We start from the raw sequence: 27,216 nt of genomic DNA, 5'->3' as shown, positions 1-27,216 counted from the left end.
ACTATGGACCCCAAATATGAAAGTACTGAGAGAATAAACCATCAAAGCTAAATAATAACTGATGTGTTCATTGTTATGTATTCGTTTTATAATGTGTTATGTATATACAGTATAAACCAAGAAATTGTTGCATATATTTAAACTGAATTGACTGAAGAGGGAGCTTTGACTGTCGGCCAAGGATCCAAAAATACTGGGATATGGAATTATGGAGTGAGATAACAAAAAGTATAAAATAAGATTCAGGTTAACCTGTTCAAATCAAAGAGACTAATGAAAATACGGCCTCTAAGAAGAACCTAGGAACTTAATTAAAACTCAGCACACATAGGTTTGGTAGGAAGACTTAGTGCAAAATGAAAATTTGGCCTGCAACTGGTGCCACATGGAAGCTTTAGCCCAGGCGATTTTCATGAGGAGAAACAAGCTGAAAACAACCACAGCAATGGCAATGTGCTGCCAATGAAAAAAATGTGCTGCAAAGGCCTGGACACGTCCATTGTGATAACTGGCTGAGCAGTGTTTTTCTGTGGCATTTGTTTCTGTTTCGGACTTTGGGTCTTTGGTTATATATTCGGAGCCCATTCTCCCATAATATATTTGTTTTGGCTTTCTGCAGCACTTTTCTGTTGTAATAATTTGGATTTCAATTTGCAACGTTTTGAAGCTGCAGCCTGTTTCTCCTAAACCTTTTGGGCTGTTGAAGAGGGTTTGCCCTCAGGCCACGGTAAAGCTCAGTGTCCAAAATAACAAGGATCGACTCACTGTTGAGCATGAATGTGTAAATTGCATGGCAAACTGTTTTTTTTTTAATTACAATTGTTGTGCATCATTATAAAAAACTTTGTACCACAATAATAATTCAAGTCAATGTTTAGAAAGAAAGCTCCCAAGTTGTTATTAAAGATATAATCTTGAAGATTTTCATGTAAACAAATGTCTGTTAAGTCACTATCTATCGCCAAATAAGGTAACACAATGGTGATTGAGCCTATGGCCCACTGATGAAAGCCTTTGCATTTGCAGTATTACAGACTGGATGTCTGTAGCGACATTCGTGGAAAGAATCACAAGCGACGCCCAGTAGTGACGCGTTTTCCATCACCCAGCAGTGGTTGGTCTGCCAGAGAGGGTAGGCGGAGCTAAGCGGCTGCTTTTCCGGTCCCTGCAAGTGTTGCAAGTAAACAGTAATCTACTATGGCTGAACAAACAAAGAAAAGATCGATGACTACTGATACAACTTCAAAGATAAGTGAAAATCCAAAGTAAAAAAACAAATTTGACGCTCAGATGAAGGCAAACATTCTAAAGAGGAAAGCGACTGTCAGCGAGGAAAATTAAGAGTTACAACTGTGACGATGGGAGCCAATGGTAGACGTCTGGTTATCTGGGAAGTGTGCTCCCGCAATTGCCGTTTATCGCCATAAGGTGCCACCAAATAGAGCGAAACTGAGATCTTCAAGATTATAACTTCATCAATTAAATAGAGTTCAACTCTTAAAAAATCTGAAAGTTGTATTGGATTCACCAGAACTGCATGGGTGTGGTTTGATTGGATTTGCAAATAGGGATTCAAATATTAATAAATTATGATTGATGCACAAAATTACATGACTTCCCCTTTTGTCTAAACTTAGCCCCGCCCTCTTTAAACGCTCAAAAAGAGCGAAGCAACATGAAATGCAGAGAGCTCTCATTCTAAAAAACCATAACTGCTTTTACTTGGCATACTTTGGCACATTTTAAAACTGTGTTTGTGTCGGAGCTAACTGCAGACTAAGATGTTTACAAAGAAAACAGTTGTTCTTGTAGTTTGATAAAAAAAAATGTATTAAGTAAGTAAGTAAGCACCAGCACACATGTAGAAGTGGCAACCTCCAACATTTGTCTCTGAGGACAATGACAAGTGAAAAAGACTTTTAATGCACCCACACAAACAGGCAACTTCACTTGTAGCAAACACACACAGCGACAGAAGCAAAAGGCCAGCTGGTGCTAAGCCAATAAACAGAGTGATGAAGATTTAATACACCCAATGGGGGACACGCACAAACACACACGACTGGGAGTGTGGCTGACAGATTGTTACAAACAGTTTGGCGTCCCAGCCTGATGCATCGTTGTAGGTCCGGTTAAATTAAAGCAATGTGGGTTGCAGGGTACAGTGACACAATCTCAGCATCTGACTGCACTAAATGCTTCTGTATGACCCGGCCTATTTGCCTCAAAGATAAAATAACCCTAACAGTTATGGCTGAATGGAAAGCCAGTACAGTGCTCGTTCTCATTGCTGTAGTCCTCATAGTTGTTATGTTGACCACAGACAGACAGGCAGCCCACCCTCTTCCTTTAATGGCTTAATGTGTCAGATCACTCTTCTATAGCCCCTCTTGTCTCCGACTTCCCCTCACTTCCTGTCTAAGTAAAACGCCTCCTCCCCCACACACTCCTTATTGTCTCTGATGCTTCTTCCTCCCATGACATCAACGCTGTTTCTGAAAGCTTCCTCTGTGAAATTATTGAGCCGTCTCCTCTCTCCCTTTAACCTCATGAATCGTGCATCGCTGTGGTTCGCTAGCATCCCCAAAGAAACAAAAAAAAAAAACACAGGCACACATAGTGTGACTGCCAGAAAGTGTTGCCTCTTTTATTTCCCAGTATCCTCTCCTTCTGCCTCCCACCCAGGAAGAATGGATGGAGGAAGGGATTCAAGAAGGCAGGTTGGGGTGGTCTCCCCTTAATTTTTTGTTTGTCTGCACGGCAGCCTGATTCCTGTCAGTGGAGGGCCTGCATCCTTATGCACCAATACGAACATTATTCTCCTGATGAATATGTGAAGGTATTGTAGCAGAACGGCCGAAAGGCTGTTCCAAGCGCAAATAATATTTCATGTGATCTTTATATACACATAAATTAGACTGTGTACACATGAGTGACAAGCACAGAACAGCTTCAAAGCTCTTGGCATTCATATTGAAGTCTCTGAAGCAGGCTACTAAATGCTAATGGAAGAACATCCACCCAAAGCATTTCCCCTCATTAGTGGTTTGATATTGATCGAGAGAGAGAATGCTGTCTAAGTATTTGCTCAAAAATCTCTCATAGGATGTTGGTCTGGTTGAGACTGAGACAATATGACAAATAGAGTTAGACAAGTAAATAAGCCAAAGCAATATATTGGCTGTTTTTAGGATATACGGGTATCAGTGCAAGGCCATTAAGCAAGGTTTCACATTATCACCCATGTGTATTTGCCTCGCTTAAATTATTTATTGCATCATCCCTGTAGTTCATCTTGCCTCCATAGGTTATTAAAAGCTATTGTTTACCCTTGAGGGAGACATTTTTACTGTACTTCCTGCCCTGCCCGCCCTCCTCCACCGCAAACAAACCGACAACCATGAGATCAACCATCATAAGGCTACAGACACTGCCAGCCATGTCCTGCCTCTAAAACAAAAACACTGTTTTTTAGCATTTTAACGCACCCCACAAGATAACATTTGCTGTTTAATAACTGTTCTGTTTTTTTCTAAGAGATAATTACGTCGTTTTTTAACATACGAAGAAGAGAAGATGTGTTCCCGCGCGCAGGAGAGGAGCTTCGGCGTTCAGCTGGTGAGCGCGGCGCTGCTCGTGCTGCTGCTCTCGCTCTCCGGTAAGACGCAAAACAGCCAAACAGATCGATGCTTTCATATATTGTTACGCGGATCAACAGTTCGATTATAGCCACCGCACACTCACCCATTTTTAAGCATTTTACTCTCCTATTTCATCGTGTGTGTATGCGTGTGTGCAAGAGAGGGAGAGAGGGGGTACCCACTATGTGTGTAGATGATGTCGGGTAATTGTTATTCCAGCATGTCCCCTGTTGCCAACACCATCCAATAAAACCAGATTGTTGTGGCTTTCCTCAACGGCTTTTATCCAAACTGGTTTCTGATCAATTGCGTTTATTCTGATAAATTAATTCCTCCCTATCGACTCCATTTAGCCCCTGCTGACAGCTAAATTAGTGCTCCAGTGTATCACTGCCTTTAAACAGGATAATGATGCACTATGTAAAAATAAATATTGGCTCCATCTGCATGCATAGCAATAGCGTACAGTAAAGTAGGTCCCTGTGAGTCAGGGCTGTGGGTGCTGTAAGTGATGGGTAGAAATATAGGCCTATAATAAGGTGCTAACAATGTGCTGTTTATATTCATAGGCCTTGTTTTCAGAAGCAGGCATAATCTTACATATGGGAGTTGTCAGGTGTATGAATGTATATGAATGTATGCAACAGGGAGCAGGTGTAAACAAATCCAATCCAGACTGGATCATGATGCTTCATGGATAAAAAGCTGGCAGATCAAAACAGGCTTCCACAAGGCGTGACCCACATCTGATCAAAGCCACAGCAGCATCACTTCAAATGAGAGTGATCAAATATAAAGACGGTGTTCCCGTTTACAGAAAAGAACTTCATCCTTCATTATGTAACTTGCTCTCTTACTGTTGCATACATGGAGGCAGTATTATTATGATTTAGAAAAGCCATGTCTCATCTGGACAAATATGGCAATATGAGTAACTCAAACTCTAAAGTAGGCTAAAGGAATCGATGATTATAATGAAGAAATAACATCATGTTCAGGATTAAGTCTCATTCTTTGTAAAAGCCAAGGCCAGGTTTATCAGGCCCAATTTCATCACACTGAAGGAAAGATTTCAGTTTAGGTGAGAGAGGAAGATGGAGTTGGATTATGTCTCAAATGGACCCTTTGTCTTCCTGTCTCATCAAATGTTGCAGATCAGTAGTTTGGAAATTGCATAGGGGACCTCACAGCAGTTTATTTTTAGATGTGTCAGCAGCCTTCGCTTTTTTGTACCTTTGCCAACTGAAAATAGATACCCAAAGGTTTACTGTTGGTGGGGAGCTTGTTGCATGGAGATGCGACTAGGCTGCACCTGTGCAACAGGATGTAACTAATGCGACAGGAGAGGTTACTGCAGTCCTGTACTATATTATATATTTATGCTACGTAACTATTACACTATTATACAGGCCTCTCACTTTGCGACAGGCCCCACATATCCAAACAAGTTGTCGTTACCATCTCAGACTATCTTACATCAGTCTTTCAGTAGTACATCCAACACAACTACATGCTTGTCAGTAGTGTTCTTATGAACTTCTGCAGAGCTCGGGAAATGCTTCAGTTTCCCACAATTATTATATTTGCCCATCAATGTTTTAGCTTTACTCAGTTATCCCCGCAGTTACAGTTACTGCAAGGAGGCACTAGAGGGCAGCATCACCCTAAAAAGAAAAGGCAATGATACTGTAAATGCAATGACCCCAAACAGTTCTGACTCACAATATTTATGAGGCATTACACAATCTAAAACGGCTCCTTTATGATAACGTTTCTGTACACTTACCCAGGTAATTGTCCTTACGTAGAAATTTGCGGTACGTCTACCTTACTTGTTTATTTTCATTTGTTACAGCTTTAAGTTTCTATTGTACTTTCTACTACACCACATATATCAGACAGTCACTGTGCAGCTTATGTTTTTTCTTCCTTCCTGTCCAGTGAAAACTGCCTGTTATTACATTTTGTGACTATATTCTGATATTTTATAAACCATATTTAAAGTATAAAATCAGGGTTGGGTGCACTTTTCTCGCTATTTAGCAGACATTCTGTTAAAAGGAAGTTTTTGCTGCCACTGTGCCAAATGTTGCTCATGGCGATTCATGTTGGGTCTCTCCCTTAAGTAACATAACAAAGAGTATGGTTTAGACCTGCTCTTTTTGTAAAGTGTCTTAACTTTGGTTGTGATTTGGCGCTATACAAACACAATTTGATTACATTTGATTGATTGATTCTCTTAAAAAACCCTCCCAGCCATTCGAGCGACTGGCATCGCAGGACATACTGTCTCACCATAGATGTCATGCAACATGACATTGTTAGTCAAGTGGTTGCAAGGACCGAAAATGTAGTAAATGTATAAAAGCATAAAGTTAAATTAATGTCATTTTTAAATATAACCAAGGCTTGTATATTGCTTGACAATAAACCCTGGCTTCTTGTAACACATTATTTCTTCTAACTATTATTTTGAAGCCTGAAACAGGTAATGAGACTTTCTGACTCTACTATAAGCAGACAACTGTCAATCAGGCATAACAGTGATACAGTGGAAGAGAAAGGAGGACAAGGACTGAAAGTAGCTTTTAACTCTTACTCAATCAAGTCAATGTTTTCCATGTGCTATTTACTGGTTATATTTAAAGAGTATAGGCTTGTGCAGTTATTATGACGGCAAACAATGCATCCCTGTCTGTACCACTGTGTTTGTATGTCTCACATAATGCTTATAGTACAATAACCTGTCATACAAAGAGGCTGCAGCCTCACACAGTATCGATTCTGTTCATTGCTTTGCAGGGTTCAGAGACTGATCAGGGTAGTCATGTCATTCTCCAGCCCACATGATTCCTGCAGCTGCTCCCAAAATTACTGACAGATGTCGTAATTTAGTTGTGAGCTGTATTAATGGAGTAGCTGGGCACAGAGTGCTGCAGTGTGCAGGATGCAGTGTGACTTTCTCAAAAGCAGGGGGCACTAGAGATAAGCCCAAAATAACCCAACTGAATCATAACAATACCAGAGCTTAAGCATTTAAAGGCAGCATGTTATGGTCAACTATAATCCACACCAAATTGCTCTCAAATTCACTGCAAGTCATCAAAATACCAAATGGTCGATTGCAACTCGTTCAGAGTAACACTTGTGTCACGCAATCAAGTGTGCAGATTCCAATCAGCAGCAGCAGAAGTGGAAGTTAAGCGAAAAGCAAAAAATGTCTGCCCCAGTGAAAAAAGGTGGCATGTAAGCATGTTTTTTTTACCAGCAACCAATCAGGGATCAGATGTGATGTAACAGAGTAACTCCTCGGGATGCATCATCATTAAGCTAACGCCTCCCTGGGGACATATAATGAAATTACAACCGCTCCCAGTGTAAGTGCGCTATTGAGGTTTGGGACAAAACAACCCAAACTGGGCAATGATCTGAAGGATCACAGTTAATGTTGCTCGGCCCTCTACAGATCCCCTAAACACTTTCAAGGAGGGTCCTCGTTCGATAATCAGCATTCACCAGCAACGGCACCTCTCACACTCTAAATGCAGACAGAACCGTCTTCAACACAAAAAGAGTGAGTGGTGATATTTTTTAGGGATTTCCTTACTCAGTCATCGCAAATGATCGTCATGAAAATAGAGCCCAGAGTCTATTTTGTTGTGGAACATCCTCTAAATACTTAGCGGCAGACCTCTGTGGCGTTAAAGCAGCTTTACGTCTCTTTCATAAAGAGAGCTTCAAAGGGACGGATTTGTAAAGTCGGTCTTCAGTGGATTCTAGCTGCGGATCTCTTGTTCATGGCATGCAAAAGATGCCTAATTGGAGAGAGATCTGGAAGCAGGATAATGCACACAAATTGTGCATACAGTCAATGTAAAAATGCACCTGATTGACAATGTGACTTTGATGTGTTGTAGCCCCTCTCCTTTATCTCTTGATGTTACCACTTCAATTTAAATGCAAATTGATGCACTATGATGTTCTCATGTCTTTTTACGTATCAAAATAAGCAGTACATTCTTTAAGACACCACAAACATACCTAATGGCACAACCATCTGCTCTGTTTTACCCTGCAATGAGCAGGCAGACGGGCTTTGCTTATTTACATCAATTCCCTTATCTTAAATTACACTTTTAGAACCTATTTTTGGAATAGGACTACCCGAAACCTAATAACATGGCGCTCACGTACTGTGGAGTTGGATGAGAGGAACGGGGAGGGCACAGGAGGGATGATGTAACAGACCTACCTACGTTTTACCTTTTTTTCTGCAGTGACCTTGAGAAGGTAAAGCGAACAATGGAGGGACAACGAGCGGAGTAAGAGATAGCACAGGGTTGTTAAAAGTAAAGATGAGGGAAACCGGAACACTGTAATTTTAAGGCTAGTGAAGTGTTGGGAGAGAAGAGGTACTAGGAAAGAGGCGTGAAAGGAGGCAAGAGAGGTGAACAGACATGGGAGAGGAAAAGAGGGAGGGGCAGAGAGAGGGAGGAGTCGCATGAGGCAGCTTCACTGCAGTATTTCATCTGTTAGCAAGTCTGTGTCTCTCTATGTGTCTGCAGCTGCCTCTCTTTCTCACTATCCACAGGACTGCTGAGTCAGCAGGAGCCTGTATCAAACTGATTCTCACATGGTATATTTGTGTGTGGGTTATAGTAGCAAAGGCATGTATGTGTGCTGTGTGTGTGTGAAAGAGATGGCGGTGTCTGTTTAAATGTGTCTGTGTTAGCTGTGCGTGCAGAAAGGTCAGTATGCGAGAATGACATTGACGTAGCACAGCTAGCATGCTAAGCTCACTGCTGACAATGCATACCTTGCAGGGAGGGGAGGGGTGTTTATGCGTGTGTGTGTGTGTGTTAAAGAGAGAGAAGCAGGTACTGCGCCGCATCACCTGACCGCGGTGAACAGCGTGCAGTGGAAAATTGTGTGTGCTTATGTGAGTAAATTATACATATGGACGATGGGTGGAGATGTAAAAAGTACATGAGTGTGTGAGTGTACGTGTGTGTGTGGTGCAGAGAGGCAGGCCTGTGGAGTGGTGCAGCAGCAGTGGGAAGGGAGCCAGAAACACCCGACTGCAGAGGAGAGAATGGTGCAGAGTCCCATCACACGCGCACGCAACAAACACACACACGCACACACGCTGAGAGAGAGGCACAGATTCTGTCTGGGGAGCGTTAGCCCTTGCTGAGACATACAGTTAGAATGCAGGAGGAAATAATGATACTTTAACATCATTTCAAGTTACATTATATCCAGTTTGATGCTTTTGTTTGAAACTCAAAATCCTTCCTAAATTGGCTTAGTGGAGCAGTCAGAGCACTTATCTTCTGGCTTTTACTGATTGTGATTGTAAGATCCAAGGCTTTTGTTCTCCTTCAATGTTCCAAATTGAAGAATTTGCTGTCCTGCCATTCCCCCTTATTCAACTGCAATGGCTGTAATTTCTTGACTATGGGTTGCACGATTATGGCCAAAAGGATAATCATAATTATTTTGATCAAAACCGAGATCATGATTATTAATCATGATTATTTATTACAAATTTTGCATCACGCTACATCCATGGTAATTTCAGTGCTGCTTTGGGTGTTGGGTGGATAGGGTTTCGCGCTGTAATGCATCTTTGTTATGGATGTCTGACTTGACGCTGGACAAGGACAGGGACGAGCAGCGGTATTTCTCTTGGCCTTCATACACTCATCATGCTGCACTTTGTGATGTTTCAGGTAGTTGAACAAGCTAGTTGTGTTGCTTTGCGGGGCAGACACAGGTTTCATGCACTCTTTGCTTATTATTTTTTGTTGCTTAACATCACTTGCCCTAAACCCAAAATACCTCCAAACAGCCGTTTCAGGGACCAGCTCTTTGTCGTCTATTCCAGATATTTGACGTTTTTTTCTCTGTTGTTTACTCTTCTACTGAACTGCCGCTGCAAGGTAGGTGCTCATGACATGACATGCCAGCTCCCCCAAAAGTGAAGTCAAAACCTCTTGACTCCTGGGGGAGTGGCTGTTAGTTCAGGGAGTGCTTGATCTGATACGCAGCAGAGCACGCATTTTAAATATCAATATTGCCGTCAATAATAATTCTATAATTGTGGGAAGCCAAAAATGTCTTGGGATTTATATTTGATTAACGGCCCTACTTGTCACAATTGTAACATACTTCTATTTAACGTATTTCTCTAATCAAGCAAAATATATTCGAAATTTTAATGCAGGTTGCAGATGACATTGACTATTAAAGGGCGATTTCCAACCTCAGTCCTATCATGCTATTATGGGGAGCTAATGCCATTATGGTAGAAAAAAAAAATGCAATTTCACTCTGTGCCTGTGGAGGAAGCTATCTGCTTCTCCAATGGGCCCTGGAAAACCTCTGCATCATTTGGTGGAGCCCAGGGAGCTTGCTAAACTACACTTCCTCAATCTAGGACGCCCGCCTCCGATGTCATGTCTCGTTCAAAATCGTCAGGTTTGAAATGTAGACTGCAGACCTAAAGATTTTTTAGACGATCCACCGGTATATTCTAGTAGTATTTCGAATTCTGTAACGCTCTGAGCCATTGCCTGCAGTGGAAATGGTAGTATTTCACTCCAGCGTCTCTCGCTGGGCCGTTCCTTTCAGAGGGAGGGGCGCAATGCACGCTGGGTGTTGTAGGAATGTAGAATGGGCAAAACCACAAGCTGTTTGTACAACTATCTCCACAGCTATGTCACCAGTTTCAAATATTATTGCTTCTATCGATTACAGGTCACACCAGCTTTGACTGACAGTGGCTCTTTCCAGGGGTGAATTGCTCCTTGAAGTAATGTCATCACAGTGCCAAAAATCACCATCCAAAGTTTTGTCCCAGTGATAATTGAAACATTACATTATTATGATCATTATGTTTGATCCACTGTGATCCAGTCACAATGGTTTTGCTCAAGTAATAGGTCAAGGAAATAGTAACAGTGAAAATATTTTGTCAATATTTAACCCCTGACAAAAGGTATAACCTGTCTATAACAAGTGAGCTAAAAAAAGAGTATATCAAGGTGTCCACTACACTGATATCCATACTGTTTCGTACATGGGGTTTGGTGTTAAGGTGTGATTAAAGCATAAACATCTAGACCAATTTGAAAATGCTAATTAGTCTGGAACCTCTCATCAGTTCATTTTCAGTTTCCAAGGGATTTTGTAGACAGCATAAAACGCTTATAGACACAATTAGATAGACCAAACCCTACTACTTCCAAGATCCAAATCATGTGGCTTATGGTTATAAATAAGAAACAGCTGTTTGACATGACATGACTTAGTAGCGTGTACCATTTTTACTTAACATGAACTATGTATACCAAACAGTTGTTTAATACTTTATTCAGACATTGTACTAAACCTGCTCCTTATTAGATAAACAGTGATCGCCTAACCTGATTCAGGCTGGATGGAAATCTGTGTGAATGGGAGGGGGACCAGATCCAACTGCCAAAGCAAATAAAACATGAGCTGGCAAATTTTTCTGGTTACCAGGCTAGTGTAACCATATCGATAATGAATTATGTGATTCCATTAGTATTAGCATTGAGGCTTACATAGTACATTTTTTAAATCAAAAACTACCATTTTAGGCATTAAATAAGGAACATTTAATAACTCAGATTATTCATATTATTCTTAGAATATATTATTGAGTTGTTGTGAAACCTGTGGAAGCTTGTCTGTATTCTCTAGACAGGATCATTGCCTAAAGAATTTGAAACACGACGCTCTCACAGTGTTCTCTGGAACCGTGTGGTACATAGCAGGCATACTGCTTGATCTACAATCTCTTTTCAGGCCTTGTTCACTTTAAAATATGTTCTGTTAGTAGAGAGATTCACATTAAATGACTGTCAGCCTGAAAGACAGCACTCTGCAGCCAGAGAGCAGAAGACGAGTCAGCAGTTACATGGAAACCCACATCCTCACTGCATACTGGGAGGTTGAAACAGCTGACGATCTGCACTTTTCGGTTGAAAGGAAAATTCTGTCTGATTTGCAGCGTTTGGTTAAACATGGAGAACTAAAATGTACGATGTGTTTGATGATTCTTACAATTTATTCATGTTCCTATACCTCAAATGTGTTAAGCAAATTGTATTTTATTTTAGATGTCTATATATATTATATTTACAAACACAATCTACATATCCAAATGTGGTATTCACAATTTCAGTTGTTCCCATTGGTTCCAAGAAAATAAAGGTAGAGGTGAATCCATCCTTACAGCTCAGATATCCTAAGTTTGTTGGCAGAACATTAACAGTGGTGTTATTTTTTTACAGGTTGTTCTAGCATGGATGTGCTGGTGTCCAGTAAAATCAATGCACTGAACGGAACAACCGTCAAAATCCCCTGCACATTTACTTCCTGCTATAAGATGGATCCCATCAAGTTCGCCATGAACTGGACCTACCAGGAATCACTTAATGATACAGAGGAGATGGTAAATGTACGCCTTTATACAACTAAGGTACATCTTAAAACTCTGAGCCTGTATGACCTCTCTCTCTGTCTTCATCCATAGTTCATGGTATATTATCGGAAAAAAGGAATGGTTGCCCTGCGCTCAGACCGCTTCGGAGACAGGGTTACATTTGCTGGGCTCCTGGAGAAGAACGACCTGGCAATCACCCTATCAGATGTTCAGCTGGACGATGAGGGGTTTTACAACTGCTATGTGAGAAACCCTCCGGACCGCATCCAGGGACATGGTGTCATAGAGCTCATTGTTGTTACAGAACGTAAGATACTAACCCTACCCTCTGAAGATTAAAACAATTATTGTGTAAAATAAAACTGTTCCTTAAAGATACACTCCCTGCACTGCAAAAAAAGGAATTACAAGAAAGTAAAAAACCTTGTTTCAGGGAAATTAGTCTTATTTTCTGTATAAAAAGAGCATGTTTTGCACTAGAAATATGATTTTCAGAAAATATATCTAGTCTTAATAAGATATACCGGCTCATATCTGGCTAGATTTAACCAGTAACAAGCCACAACAATTGTTTGCATAATATCCCAGCAAAGGAACAAGTTTGTTTTCCTTGTTTTAAGAATAAGACCACTCGCACAACTTCTCAGTTTAAGAATCTTATGAAACGAAACCATTTAAAGCTTGTTCATCTATTCAGTAATTCATTAATAACTTTAAGTTTAATTGATTAAAATTATTACATTTTAGTCTTGTCATCACCTCCTAATACATGAAAAAAAGGCAGCGACCTTAACTCTTAACTTCATCACCAAGATGACGAAATTTGTAGCTCGGCTTCGTAAGGCAATACACGATAAGGAAGGGAAAGCCTAACGGCCGCTCGTCTGTCCACAACATTGGATAGCTACTGCATGGTCAAGCAATGCAATTTCTTGTGGATTCAATTGTGTGTTGTTGGTGAGATGTTGGGACGTTTGAGGTAACCAGTTAGACTTGAATTTTTCACCCGTGACTCCTACACTGTATATTTTTCAACGATGTTAGTGAGCAGTGGAAACGCTGTTTTCTAACAAGACCAATAACCAGTTCCACGGACATTTTTCTTCCTCTGATGAGCTAACTTTCTCTCTCCACGGCTGTTTGTGATAGGGATGGGCAATTGAATGGATATCAATATTCAAATATTTTATTAAAAAAGATATCAAGTTAACCTCACTACAAAAAGCTCGAAAGACTATGTCGTTGCCAGGGTCGAAAAGGAATACCAAGTGTGTGCGTGGAAAAGTTGAATACAGGCCTTCATCAGCCAGAAAAAGCCATCACCACTGATTCACGGACAGCTCTCACAACAGAATCATACATGACCAGCACCTGCCACATTCCTGCCTGGGAGATGAAGAGTTCTGTATTGCAAGCGTGCAGCTGAGTTCAAGGAGGCTGTGGCGACCTCACTGAGAAGGTGCATCAGCCAGTCCTGTAATTGCTAAATAGTCTTATTTTAGGCCCAAAGGTAGATAATAATAATGTATCAAACATGCATATTACATTGATTGTTGGCTAAACATGTAAGACATCAGAAGGTCTGAATTGATACTGTTAATTTAATATCTTGCTAACAGCCAATAAAACATTCCGCATTATTTGAGGCAGCGCTCATTGCTAGTGTGCTGGATCCCCGACACAAACACCTGGACACATTTTTTTGAAGTCTAATTAACTTGGAATTAAGTCCCTTGAACTAAACACAATAAGTTGAATGTTTGGGCAGAATAATTGATACTACTTAAGATTTTTTTTTTTTTTTAATTAAGACATATAAAATGCTCTGCTTGAAATAATAAATTCTGTCTGATATGTTTTTTCTGCAGAATACATTGCAGAAATGAATAGCATCTCCTCCTTCTCCCTCATTAAAATTCCAAAATCTGCATAGCCCTCACCCACTATGTACTATGTTTCTCCTTATGTAAAACAGCTGAAAACAAAACACGTCTCTGCCATCGTTTAGTGGCAACTTGTGAAACGTAGCTAGCTTGAAATGTAGTAATCAGTAGTAGTAGCGTTAATGTTAGTAGTCAGTAGTGAGTTAGCAAAAATGACGATGACAGCTGGCTCGCCTAGTGGTTGCCATAGGTTGCACATAATGATATGCATAGCGTCACCCCGTCCATTAACAGGATTGGCTCCTTAGGTTTGTGATGTCTCAAACCTGCCAATCTGAAAACGTGTTGTTCAGCCTATCCTTGGTACACTGCAGTTTAAAAGCAGACAGGCCCAGCCATGGAGATGACTGCTTATGTTGTCCCTGATATTTCTTGTTGCACATAAAAAACAACTCAAAAAAAAATAAAACTTGCAATAAGAATCAATTTCTTCAAACAACATAATGAAAGCAGATGACTTTGTCTGAAATGAAGGCACCACACAGATGAGTTGAATCTACTTTAAGTTAAGTCTATCTTAAATAATAGAGTTTTCATTGTTTGTAATAAGCAAAAAAATATTTAAACTTAAATAAACATTTTTGTCCAGTTTTTATGCCCATTACGGTTCTTTTAGTGGCTAGACTTTTATGCTAGTTTTAAGAATCCAACCCATCAAAATGGCTTATCCCATTGGCATTTTTTTTTGCTCAATACAAGACTTTACCCATTATAAGGCTTTTTTCTAGCAGGGCTGTTTTTGCAGTGTGACTTTGTTATAGCTGACATTAGCATACATTTTTTGAACTACTAAATATGTCAACCTAGCTAGCTTTGCTGTCAAAGATAATACTTAGCACTCCAAGAGCAGAAAAATAGTGCTTGCTGCTTTTCTAACAAATTGTATCTATGTCAAAGCACATTCTGATCAATCCACTTATGTATTCAGAATCCAGTTATTTCAGTTTTTGGTCTTCATGAGGCATGTATACCACTCACCTCAGATAAAGCTGCCAATTTGTTTGTGTCAAGGGAGTGGCAGAATCAGCTATGTTCCAAGTTGAAATAGTATCTCAAAAATCATTTTTATATTGCGCAAACATGTTGTTTAAAAAACACTTTAGTGGATATTCGCACATGAAGATACAAGCTTAACATGGACAAAATGTATATTTTGAAATCAATATTTGTTTGAAATAGCGTAACAAACATGACCCACATGAACTTCACTATGTGTTGTCAAATGTGGCGTCAAAGAAATTTGATTGTGTTCTGCAGTGCACCAAGTGTTCCCTGTTAGCATCCCTTGAGGATAATGCTATAGAATCAAACATACTTTGTGTGTGTGACTGTGTCTGAGGTTCCTGGAGCGTGAGCACCTACTGGTGATGAGTCAGCTTTTTACTTATTAATGACCAACAAGAGCTTGAACTTAAATCCCCTGCATCTCTTTTGCACTCGCACGCACACACACTCCCCGATGAGGCTAACTCAGCAGCACTTTCTTTCTTTCCACTCTGTTTAATCAGCCAAGTCGAGCTTTTAGCCAGCAATGCATTTGTCTCCATCGTTTATCTACTAACTATTTAACCCTCTCCTCTCTTCAGTTCCCCCTCCGAGGGATTCAACCATTGCAGTTGCGATTGGGGCATCAGTGGGTGGACTGTTAGCGCTGCTGATCCTTACCATGGTAGTACTGAAATGTCTTCGTCGACATCAGAAACAAGAACTGATTTCCGAGGAGAAGATGGAGGAAGAGGGAAAGCTGGAGGCTGAAGGTGTTGCAGAGGAGGGAACCAAGTAAGAAATCTTACCGTGACATCCTGAATCATCAAGCAGAACCTGCCACTAGCACCAAGATCAAAATGTAGCTAACGGTATGCCACTCATGTTTCAGTGAAACAAGCTGATTCTTAATGGTAGTTTGCAGCTTTTGTTCTACTGACATGTGCTATTTATAAACCCAATGTCATTTTAGTGCAGCACAAACCACTCCCCAAGTGAACACTGATTTTTTTTCTGGCATGATCCACTGCTGATTATGACATGCCACCACTGTGTGCCACTTACAAACAGACAAATGTCACTGCTGGAATTATGTCATGACCAACTGGCATTTGGTATTCACATGGCATGTCACAGGCATTCATAGGCTGCATACCCCTAAACATCATCAAATGCCACTAAATTAAGAGTGGGTACCATTAGACACATTAGTTGTGATTCTTAATTAAACTTAAACACATATTTTCAACCCTCAGTCCTCAAAAGCTGAATTCTACAGCCCAGATATCTCTTCTTTTATATTCATAGACAGCCATAGCTGGATCATCTGGTTCAACCAGAGGCCTGTGGAGCCCTCACCCCTAACCACTCCCCTGGTAAATACCTGCTCGTTTCAACCAATCTGCACTGTCATGCAGCTTAACTAAATTTGGAGAGTTTCAAGAAAAATATGAAACTTAAATATTGTATGTTTATATGCAGTCTATGATTACGCCCCAGATCACTCTGTTTGCTTTATCACTAGAGAGGCTAACTTATTTGGGTATCTAAACATAATACAAGTTGGTGAAATAATTGTTTGTCATTATCTCTTTTTGTCTTTTCTTTCAGACATGCGCACCCCCTTCCTGCGGATCCATAGTAACCACTGCTTGAATCATTGTGCACTGATACTTCCATCAATTCTGCATGTGTGTGTGTGTGTGTGTGTAATGAATGTTTCTATGTGTGCGTGTGTATTTCTATATGTCTGTGTGAGGTGGGTCTTTTTCCTTGAAGTAAGCCAGAGAAAACTTTACAACAACTTAATCATCAAACACATTCTCTTATTCATAGCTTCAAGTCAATATCAGAGCATTAGAAGTAAGTCTCGTGTTTTTATAGCAAACTATACAACAGACAGGGACTGGGCGATATGACCTAAAATTTATAACACAGTATAGTTTGAGTATGGAAAAAAAAAACTGTTAAAATATATATTACAGCATCACATTTTCTTGGTTGAAACATTTATTATTAATTAACTTGTAATAAATATAACAGTGGTTATGGAGGCCGTTTCATTTAAGTTCAGTTCAAGATTAAAATCTTAATACACTGCAGAGCAATAATGAAATATCTGTGTTATGATGGCTAATTATGCAGATTCCTCCACTGTCTTACTACAATTGCAGTCAAACTTTGGGATTTTGTTAAAATGGTTAAAATGCTGTGTGAGCTGGTATTCATTGGTAGTATCCGATCAGCCATAACATTATGACCACCTGCCTAATATTGTACAGGACCCCCTTTTGCCGCCAAAAGAGCCCTGACTAGTGAACACGTGGACTCCACTGGACCTCTGAAGGTGTGATGAGCTATATGGCACCAAGGCATAAGCAGCAGATTCTTTAAGTCTGGTAAGTTGCGAGGTGTGCCTTCATGGATCGGACTTGTTTGTCCAGCATATCGCACAGATGCTCGATTGGATTGAGATCTGGGGAATTTGGAGGCCAAGTCAACACTTAGAACTCGTTGTCTGTGCCTCAAATCATTCCTGAACCATTTTTGCAGTGTGGCAGGGCGCATTATCCTGCTGAAAGAGGCCACTGCCATTATGGAATACTGTTACCATGAAGGGGTGTACTTGGTCAGCAACAATGTTTAAGTATGTGGTACCTGTCAAAGTAGCATCCACATCATTGGCAGGACCCAAGATTTCCCAGCAGAACTTTGCCCAAAGCATCACACTGCCTCCGCCGGCTTGCCTTCTTCCCATAGTGCATCTTGGTGCCATGTCTTCCCCAGGTAAGCGATGCACACGCACCCGGCCATCCACATGATGTTAAGAAAACGTGATTCATCCATTCCATTGCTTTATGGTCCAGTTCTAACGCTCACGTGCCCATTGTAGGCGCTTTCTGCGGTGGACAGAGGTCAGCATGGGCACCCTGACCGGTCTGCGGCTACGCAGCTCCATACGCAACAAACTCTGATGCGCTGTGTGTTCTGACACCTTTCAATCAGAACCAGCATTAACTTTTTCAGCCATTTAAGCTACAGTAGCACTTCTTTTGGATCGGACCACACGGGGCAGCTTTGCTCCCCACGCGCTTCAATGACCCTTGGCCGCCCATGACCCTGTTGCGGTTGCGCAGCGGTTTTCCTTTCTTGGACTTGCACTTTTGGAAGGTACTGACCACTGCAGACCAGGAACACCCCACAAGAGCTGCACTTTTCAGATGCTCTGATGCAGTTGTCTAGCCATCATAGTTTGGCCCTTGTCAAAGTCGTTTAAATACGCTTCCCCATAAATCCTGTTTCCAACACATCAACTTTGAGGACAAAGGGTTCACTTGCTGCCTAACATGGTGCCATTGAAGCAAGATATTCAATGTTATTCCCTTTACCTGTCAGTGGTCATAATACTATGGCTGATTGGTGTATTTGGCTGTATAGGGTTGGCAATCAAAGCTTGTTTCCAAAGTACAACGCAATTCAAATTGTCAAATTCTGGGTTACCATAAATAATGGTTCTACTTCAAGGTTCTTAACCTGATAAACCTTATTTATAAAAAATAAAGTTTAAACATCTGTAAGATGGTATGTATGTGTGCAAGTTCCTGCCATGATCTGTCTACGACACTGCGTCAAGCATTAACAAAACAGCGTGTCCCTTTGTTTACATATGAGCTAGCTTGTATGGCTAACGTTGGAACAAGAATAAACTGCTGTAAGCAGCTAAACAGTTAACTTTAACACAGCCTGGCATAGATCTGAAAGACTGTACACGATGTTTAGCAGTCTCTTGAGTCCGAATGTGTCATCAGCCAGTGCTACAGGCACCTCGCTACCAACTCTACCAAGCTGACCAAAGAGAAAATTGTGTGGGACCGAAAGTCAAAGTTGAGTTATTTTATCTGAAGTAAGTTATGTCATGCGTGTAACATCGTTTCACTGCCTTCTTTTACAGTTTTGTTGAAGTATCATAGGCCTATTTTCATTAAAAGCTCATGTCACCCCCCCAACCTAACCAAGCTGTTTGGTGACTCAACCACACAGCAACTATTTCACTACATTACTACTTATTTATTATTGTTACCATGATGATGACGGTCTGGTAACGTTCTGTCATTCACTGACAATGTGTTGATAATAACAGTAGACTATCATCAATATTAACAGTTAGCCCCTTCAAAGCATTCAATTGGTAGTGATAATAACTGATTATCGGCTGTTTAAGGGTTTGATAGTGTGGTAACATTTTTACAACATTGCCTTAAAACCATTTCTCTCGGTTGCCTTTATGGGCACCATGTCTTAACATTTAATTTTTTTAACAATTCCTTAACAATAACATAACGTAGATGCATAGTTAGTACGTGTATAATATCCTTTTAGCTCTGGCTTTTCTTATGTGAAAGAAAAGTATAGACAGTGACTCCAAATTATGTCTACTTGCGTGATTGAGGTCTACTTGTCTGAGCATTCTCAAACATTCCTCATACCTGTTTTTTAAGACTTGTTTTCAAAGCATTAGACTTGTCATAGCAGGAAAAATGACAGATTTTTCTAATTATATCAACAATTGTTAGGCAGACTACACGGCAACATTTTGGTCAAAAACATATCAAAGAAAAATGTAAAGCTAAAAAAATGTTGCACCTGCAATTACACAATCCAGGCTGGTGCCAACCTTTGATTTACATATTAAATTCTTAATATACAGGATATGGTAGGAATCAAACAGAGGTAACTGAATCAAAAGACTACTCACAGACTGTTCTATCGTGCACAGATAAGAGTTTAGTTCAATTTACAGGCAGTAAGACAGCAAATAATAAAAAATTCTGAAAATATGAATTAAAGAAGCTTGTTTTTATGTCTGACAGTAGAAAGATTAAAGTTTACAAGAGTGACTAGCTGTTGGTTTGTTTAGTGTCTAACTACAAGTTGTCTTTTTCCATCAAAAAATGGTAGTTATGTTGGCAAATGAAGCATGTACAATGTACTTTAGTGGCATCAATGCATGTCAGACAGTGAATTTGTATACTAATAAGAAAGAAAGAAACTACATTTTTTCTGCTTATTTTACCATAAAACCACTGCAAGGTGAATCAGTCAAAGCATGTTTAGTTATCAGGTTGCACCATTTTTCAAATATTATAATTAGATTTCATTTTGATACATGCATATATGTACATATATATTGCTTGCATCTGTAATCCATAGATTGTCAGAGGTATTTGGTTGCACTTGGAAGAGTTCATCTGCCTCCTGTCAAATATCGAGGAACAATTAATCTTTCAATATCATATCATGAAAAAGAATCTTCTGCAGACTCTTATTATCCTTGTCTTTTTACTCTAACTTGAACTGTCTTTTATAGAGATTTTAAAAACACCGAGGCATTGTACCTCAATAAAAACACTTTGTAGTGTGTATTTTAAAACAGATTCATATATTAAAAAAAAGTTATAAAAGCCTACACCCTAGCTCTGTCTCCAAAGTAATGCCTTTACCTCAACAGTTGCGTTTTAAACTGCAGATATTGTTTTGCACATTGACACGTTTGTACCAATTCTATTATAATCATAGTGGAGAGCATGTGAACATGATGAAACTTTGGAAAACATAAAGCTCACTGTATTATGATGGTATATTGGAATGTGGGGTTGTTGTAATAGAGATATGGCATGGTGATTGTATGGTTCAATGGAAAATGTATTGGTGGTGCATTTGTGTATTCTATTATTTGTTTAGAGCACCCTAGATGTAAAAAAAACCAACACATTTTTATTAGATACTTGATCACTGTTTAAAGACAATTTCACATGTTGCAGCATGTGAGCGTTAAATCTCTGAATGTTTTGTGTTGTTTTAACCATGTTACAGTCCAGCTGTCTCTATGATACCCGTAAAGTGTCAAACTGGTTAGCTGTTATCCAGCTACTGGAGTTTGCTTAGTGCTTCCTGGTTGCTTGGCCAATCCTGGTTTCCGACGGTGTACAGGTCTGTGTTTACATAAATACTATGTTTTCTATCTTGGTGGGTGAATTACTGTGTGATTTCCTGAACTATCAAAAGCACATCTTTGACATCACAATAATATAATATACATGTGTTTCTCTGTGATTAACAATAAAGCTACAAGTCAATCATGCTCTGAAGAACGACAAATAAATGGTGATCTAATGATAAATAAACTGCAGAGTTGTTTTGGTGAGAGAGCCCTGGTTCTGTGTGTGACCATGCATGTTTATGTCGCAGGGTTTTGGTGCTTGGTGATGATGGGTCAACATTTGAGGCAAAAATTAAAAGTTTTTACCAGGGAGGTTTTGTTGGCAGCTTACATACAGCATTATATTTTTTATAAACTCTATTTCTCAATCAGAAACAATTCAACAAAAAGTGCAGAATCATGTAGTGGACAAGATTCTTATCGTGCATCCCTGATTCCCACCCCTGGCTATGAGTTTGCCCTCAATAGTTGCTCTTGTTTCACTTTAAATGTTAACAAACACCAAACTAATGCTTGCACTGTGCTGCCTCTGAACAGGCAGCTGTCATTACATCATGTATTTTGAATAAAGATGATTTAGGAACATGTCACAGTTCTTTGTACTTTCTTTTCTATCCATCCATTCATGCATCTTTGTACCTGCTTACTGTGTTCAATGTTCGCAATAGGCAGACAACCATTTACAACTACGAACAATGTGGAATCCTCACATTATATTTACGCAGTGCAACCAAAAGAATTAGAGGAAACTGACAAGCCATCTCCACAAACAAATGCCCCAGCCCAGAAAGACCAGCACAGTTGAATTCAAACCCCTCTTGCTGTGAGGTGACTGTGCTGTCTATTATAACCCCCCAACTCCCAAGCTTCTTCCCTGACAGTACTACCAACCTAGAGCAGTCCATCCAACAGCTTTATTCGGGTATGTTGTGAACCTAAATCTCACATTTCGCCATAGCGTTTTTTAAAAAGTTGCAATGTTTTGAGGCCTTTTTCCAATTAAATTGCTGAAGCATACGAATATTGAGAAAACAGTGTTCTTAGTAACCTTACCAAGGTGATCAGTGAAAATACTAAGCTCAAGAAATGTCTCTAAGTAGGAAATCGATAAAGTTTATCTTATCTTATACTACATCACCAACCTAGGAATTAACATTTTGACCTAGAAGGAAGTTAGTTTGGTGATGCGCAAGATGACGTGTGTGGAAGAACGAGAGTGATCGGTCATATTGACGGAAAAGTTGCTTGGTTTGGACAAAACTGCGAGGAAGATTGCAATAGGATTTTTTTAATTGCTGCAATTGCGTCATCGTGAGAGTTTTTACTGTTCCAATGCATGTACATATGCCTTTATCATTGGCAGGTATTGTTATACATGTACAGTATGTGTGAGAAGTTATCAGCCTTGAAGCTAAAGTCTTCTCATCAGAGAGGACAACCTGGAGCAGCTCCTCTGAGAATCAGCCAAAGGTGACTTTGTGAATGTAGAATATATAGTTTCAGCTCTTATAGTCCTGACCAAAAATAGCCGCGGGCTCGTTTGAAGGCATATCAGACACTAAAAAAAGTGCAAGGCATATTCTAAATCTCTAGTAAAGTAAATGAGGTGATCGTTTTATCTTCTTTTGAAACAATCGTGAGGTTTAAGAGTATACAGTTTTTAATGTACAGCTTGTGCCCTTGTACGCATCTGTTTAGCCAGTGCAGCACTGTTCTGGATGATGATAAAATCTGATGTGTCAACAGCTGAGCCAGGTTCAACTTTTTTCTGGATGATCTTGCCCTTTTTTTTTTTTCCCCTGATCTCTGCTTTTGCAACCACCACTGCGTCAGCCCAGTGGCCCCAAATGAGTAGGGGTCTGCTTTTTTGTGCTGCAATCGGAACATGGCCTGAGAAACATTTAGTTAAAATTATTCTTTATCTACATTTTATGCCAATTTGAGGCAAAAAAAATGCTTTCCATTAATTTTTCAAAACTAATTTGAATTACAAGAATGGTTGGAATTAGGCATTTAGATTGTGTAGTCTTCATCCTATTAAAATTATATTCAAGAAACAGAAATGATACTCAGACTCCTGTACTTAAATGCAGAACATTGTTCACATTAAAGGATTATATTAAAGGTTCCTGTGGATGTATAAAGCCAGTGAAACAGCAGTAGTAACAGAACACTTGGGAAGAACAAGACGTGTAAGAGACCAAATATTAAAAACATCGTAGTTGAAGTTTCACAGCACGGACACACACATAGCTGCTTTGATATACATTTTTGTTCCTTAACAATTACACCCTGAGCCAAACACTTGCCAACTTATGGCCAACATCTACCATCATAACCAGTTTTGAACTACACCACACCACGAGAGCGAACAAGGCACCAACAGAACTGTGAAGCTGTAAACCTCTAACACAAAATCTCTACCAAGAGGCTGGCAGCATGTTCTGCACAGGTTTTTATTACAAATCAGCACTGAATTCTGGTACATATAACTCTTACTTCAAAAGCAGACGCGTGTGTATGTGTGAGAATCAGCATGTACTGCAGACTTGCTCATAACTTTAGACAGGACTCACCTTTTGATGGTCCGTTCCCGGACAGATGGATGGAACCACATACAACGGACGCACAAACCGCAAGGACAGCACAGACAGGATAAAAAAAAAGAGGAATAATGGAAGAAAAGACAAGAACAGAGGACAGAGCGGAGTTACAGGCATGCAACATTTAAAGGCAACAAAAAGAAGGTAAAAAGAGAACGCGTTTGGAGAACACATATTGACCTGCTTGGATGAAGAAAAAGAGGAAGGACAGATGAAAACGAGGTAGAGACAGGCCCACCCAACTTGTCCTCCTCCACTCAGGACGATTTCTGAAATCTGCTCACTCACCGGCTGGTGCAAAGAGAGAGAGAGAGAGAGAGAGAGAGAGAGAGAGAGAGAAAGAGAGGAAGAGGGAGGGGGGATAGAGCAGGTCGTAGTGTGGGGTGAGGAGAAGGTTAATCAGAGTGGGAGGTGGGAAAAGATGGAGGTATGGAGAGAGAGAAGAGAGAGCTCAGTGTGTCTCAGTAGCTGTGTTCGGACCGGCTCAGTTGTGTGACTTCACTGCAGCATTTTACTGCCTTGGCCGTCCCAGAAACAGATTCACTCCACTCCCTCCCTCCCTCCGCCTCTCATCTCACCTCCCCTCTTTGCCTCATGTCATCTCTCCTCCTCCTCTCGTTCCCCACTCTTCCCGCCTGGACCCACCCTCATTCCTCTCCTTGAACCTCTCTTTCCTCTCACCCCTCCTGATCTCTAACATCCTCCTTTCCTCTCATCAGGGTAATGTCCTCTTTTGCTCCGCCTTCCCTCAACACCCAGCATCCAAGGTCACCCTGTCCAGCGGCAGGTGTGTGTGTGTGTGTGTGTGATCACATGTGACTATGTATTCACATGAATATGCAAAGCCGCATGCGTGCATGCATCACTGATTGTTTGCCTTTTTATTCTGTCTCGTCATATTAGCGTGTATTTACCTGTGGTATGTTTCTACATGTAGCTGCTGCGTTAATGTATCTCACTATCTATCACTGCCTCCCACACACTTGAAACTGGAAATGACATCAAATGCCAAGAGATAGATCACCTGACAAATGCGCATGCATGTGTGTACGTGTGAGAGTTGGGGAGGTCGAGCATCCATCATGTCAGTATGGATAGTTAAGGAAAAACACGGGGGGATAAACCCAACAGGAAATGAGAACTGGAGGGGGGAGATTTTATTTCCTCCTTTAGATTATTCTAAAATAAATCATAGACCTACCATACTTCTCTTTGATATTAAAACTGTGAAGCGAAATGATCATTAAACTGTAAGAGAAGAAGACTTTTCTGCTCATTGAAATAACTCTCCAGCTATGAGATAATCACAGAATACGTTACAACCCGCAACGTGCCAAAACCCAAAGGGGCAGACAGTGATGCTCAGACATCACACACACCTGTCCTGCCAAGTTATCACAGCAACAACGTGCGGTGTGATGTCTTACAGAAATGTATAATCTATATTTCAAAAGGCAATTAACTGTAAAATGAAACATTGTTTGGGTTCCTTTGGAATACGCGCTAAAGACTGCTTTTCTTACATTAAATAGAATACAATAAAATTAATGGATTTCTTTTGCTTTAAGAGAGGTATATCTGTTCTTACATGCTCAGAAACAACAAGAGAAATGGGTATGTACAGATATACACTGTCATTAGTGGTTTGCAAGATGTTCCATGCATCTAAATATTTGTTTGTGTTTGTATCAGCAAAGGGAAAAGATTTTTTAAACCCTTTTCATGCCTATGCCTAGCACAGTCTATTTGGCAGGTGAATGCATTGGCAAGATCTGATTTTGTCCACCAGCAAGTTCTCGATCAAATGATTCATGTTTCATCTCTCCTTCCCTCTTTAATTCTTGGAAGGGCTTGTTTTGAATAAAGGCACATAAAGCCTTGGACAGGTATACATCCACTGTACGTTTTTTTTTTTAAATAGCACTTCCGGGCAACTCGTCGTTCTGTGCTACCGGACAAGCAGATCAAAGTGGCAGTGTGGTGGGAGTGCTGAGTGACTTCCTGTATGACTACTCTGATGCATGAATCATTTTCTGTGAAATGCGGATAGACCAAGGTGTTGCGTTCAATTATGTTCCACAGCACAGTGGGTGGTGGTGGGGGGTTGTAGATGGAGTGCTTACAGTTTGCAGATAGTGAACAGTCCCTCTTTAGCAGTGACTTCCTCCAGAGTTAAAAATGAAGGTAGGTAAGTGAAGCAGACACAGTCTTGTGCAACCTTATGTGAAGGGTTTCTTGTAGTGGGTGTTGAGATATGGGCCTCGGATGTGGCCCTGTGAGCCTTTTGATATGTGGATGTGGACGTGTCGCTCGATGGGTGAGGAAGTCATGAATCTTGTGAATGAGGTCAGACTGAACATTCAAGTAGTGGACTGTGATCCTTCACTGCCACTGCGATGTGTTGAAGGCTGAGCTGAGATTGATGACAGGTATGCTGTGGTCCCATAATGTCCTGCATGGCTCCATGTTCTGCTCCCGCACTTTGAATGACACCTTACTAATCCTATGTACCCTCCAGGCACATCGTGAGGCAACAGAGCATAGGCCATGGGTCTTCTTGAGCTTGATCTTCTGACTCATAGACCTTTAACAGAGTGGGTGTTGGGTCCTTGTGCCCAGTTTGCACCACTGAGCTTCAGGCAGAAGCCATGTTCTTATAAAAACACAACAGTGGCCGGCAACTTTCTATGCAGAGAGAAAGCCGTGAAGTGTTCCACTTGGGCGAAAAATCTGTCGTGTCAAAATGGAAGCAGTGGGAAGGAAGCATTAACAGCTGGTTGCTTGCAAGTTCAGCCATACTCTGGGGTTTTGCCAGTTGTTGGTTTGTACGAGGTCGGATGTAAAAGTAATTCAAGCTAACACTCTTGTGTCATGCAGTGATCAGATGTTGATGTAGGACAATGTAAAAGACAGACACAGGCCTTCACAAATCTTGCTTATGCTCAAAACAAATCCTTCTAAACATGTAGTCCTGCCATAAAACGGAGGGGCTACATAAAACACGAATCATTTGATCGAGAACTTGCTGGTGGACAACATCAAATCTTGCCAATGCATTTGCCTGCCAAGCAGACTGTGCTTGGAATTGGCATGAGCATGAAATGGGAGACACATGAAAGCGGAGACAGGCGTAAAGGATTCAGTAAAGTCCGGGGTATGTGGTATGGGCGAAGCACTCAGCCCGACTCCGACTCAGAGACCCTCTTGAGTAAGGCTGACTCAGCCGTACTGTGCTGTGTGCATATGTGTATGTGCGTGCGTGTGGCAGCAGTTATCACTCATCCCCCTCCCCATTTCATTCCCCTCCTTCTCTCTCTCTCTCTCTCTCTCTCCCTCTCTTCACCTCTACCTCTGCAGTACCTCTTTTGCTCATTCCTCCCTTTGCCGGCTTGGGAGACACGCGCTTTCTGCTTTTTTCTGCCTTGGCTGCTGGCTCTGCTCCAGCATCCCTTCGTTGCCTCTCGTGTGCACTGCTCCCCCCCTCCAGCCTATGTCTCCCCCCGTGGGGTTTGTTGGCCAGCCTGCTTCCCTGGCTGTTGCTGCTGCCGGAGCTGTCCATCACAACGCCGCT

At 40.8% G+C, this 27,216-nt stretch overlaps 1 protein-coding gene across 3 annotated transcripts; it reads left to right on the top strand.

Annotated features, from left to right (window-relative positions):
• Positions 1-3,432: 3,432 nt before the first annotated feature.
• scn2b (sodium channel, voltage-gated, type II, beta) lies at positions 3,433-16,746 on the top strand. Of its 3 annotated transcripts, XR_011308600.1 has the most exons (6): positions 3,433-3,658; positions 11,963-12,123; positions 12,205-12,421; positions 15,644-15,836; positions 16,350-16,417; positions 16,653-16,730. XR_011308600.1 is itself a non-coding variant. In XM_069668797.1 (5 exons), exons 1-5 carry the CDS (start codon positions 3,577-3,579, stop codon positions 16,681-16,683), a joined length of 684 nt encoding a protein of 227 aa, XP_069524898.1. In that variant the 5' UTR covers positions 3,433-3,576; the 3' UTR covers positions 16,684-16,746. The 3 variants fall into 3 exon arrangements, 2 of the variants coding, with proteins under 2 accessions (XP_069524898.1, XP_069524899.1); XM_069668797.1 differs by lacking the exon at positions 16,350-16,417 and having other exon boundaries at positions 16,653-16,746; XM_069668798.1 differs by lacking the exons at positions 16,350-16,417; positions 16,653-16,730 and having other exon boundaries at positions 15,644-15,840.
• Positions 16,747-27,216: the final 10,470 nt, after the last annotated feature.

This window comes from Semicossyphus pulcher, unplaced genomic scaffold (assembly GCF_022749685.1).
Source record: "Semicossyphus pulcher isolate SPU_LCO1_2020_fin unplaced genomic scaffold, fSemPul1.0.p SCAF_19, whole genome shotgun sequence".
In the NCBI taxonomy this organism is placed as follows: domain Eukaryota; kingdom Metazoa; phylum Chordata; class Actinopteri; order Labriformes; family Labridae; genus Semicossyphus; species Semicossyphus pulcher.
Note: the sequence above shows the minus strand (reverse complement) of the source record. Positions and strands in the feature narration are given on the sequence as shown.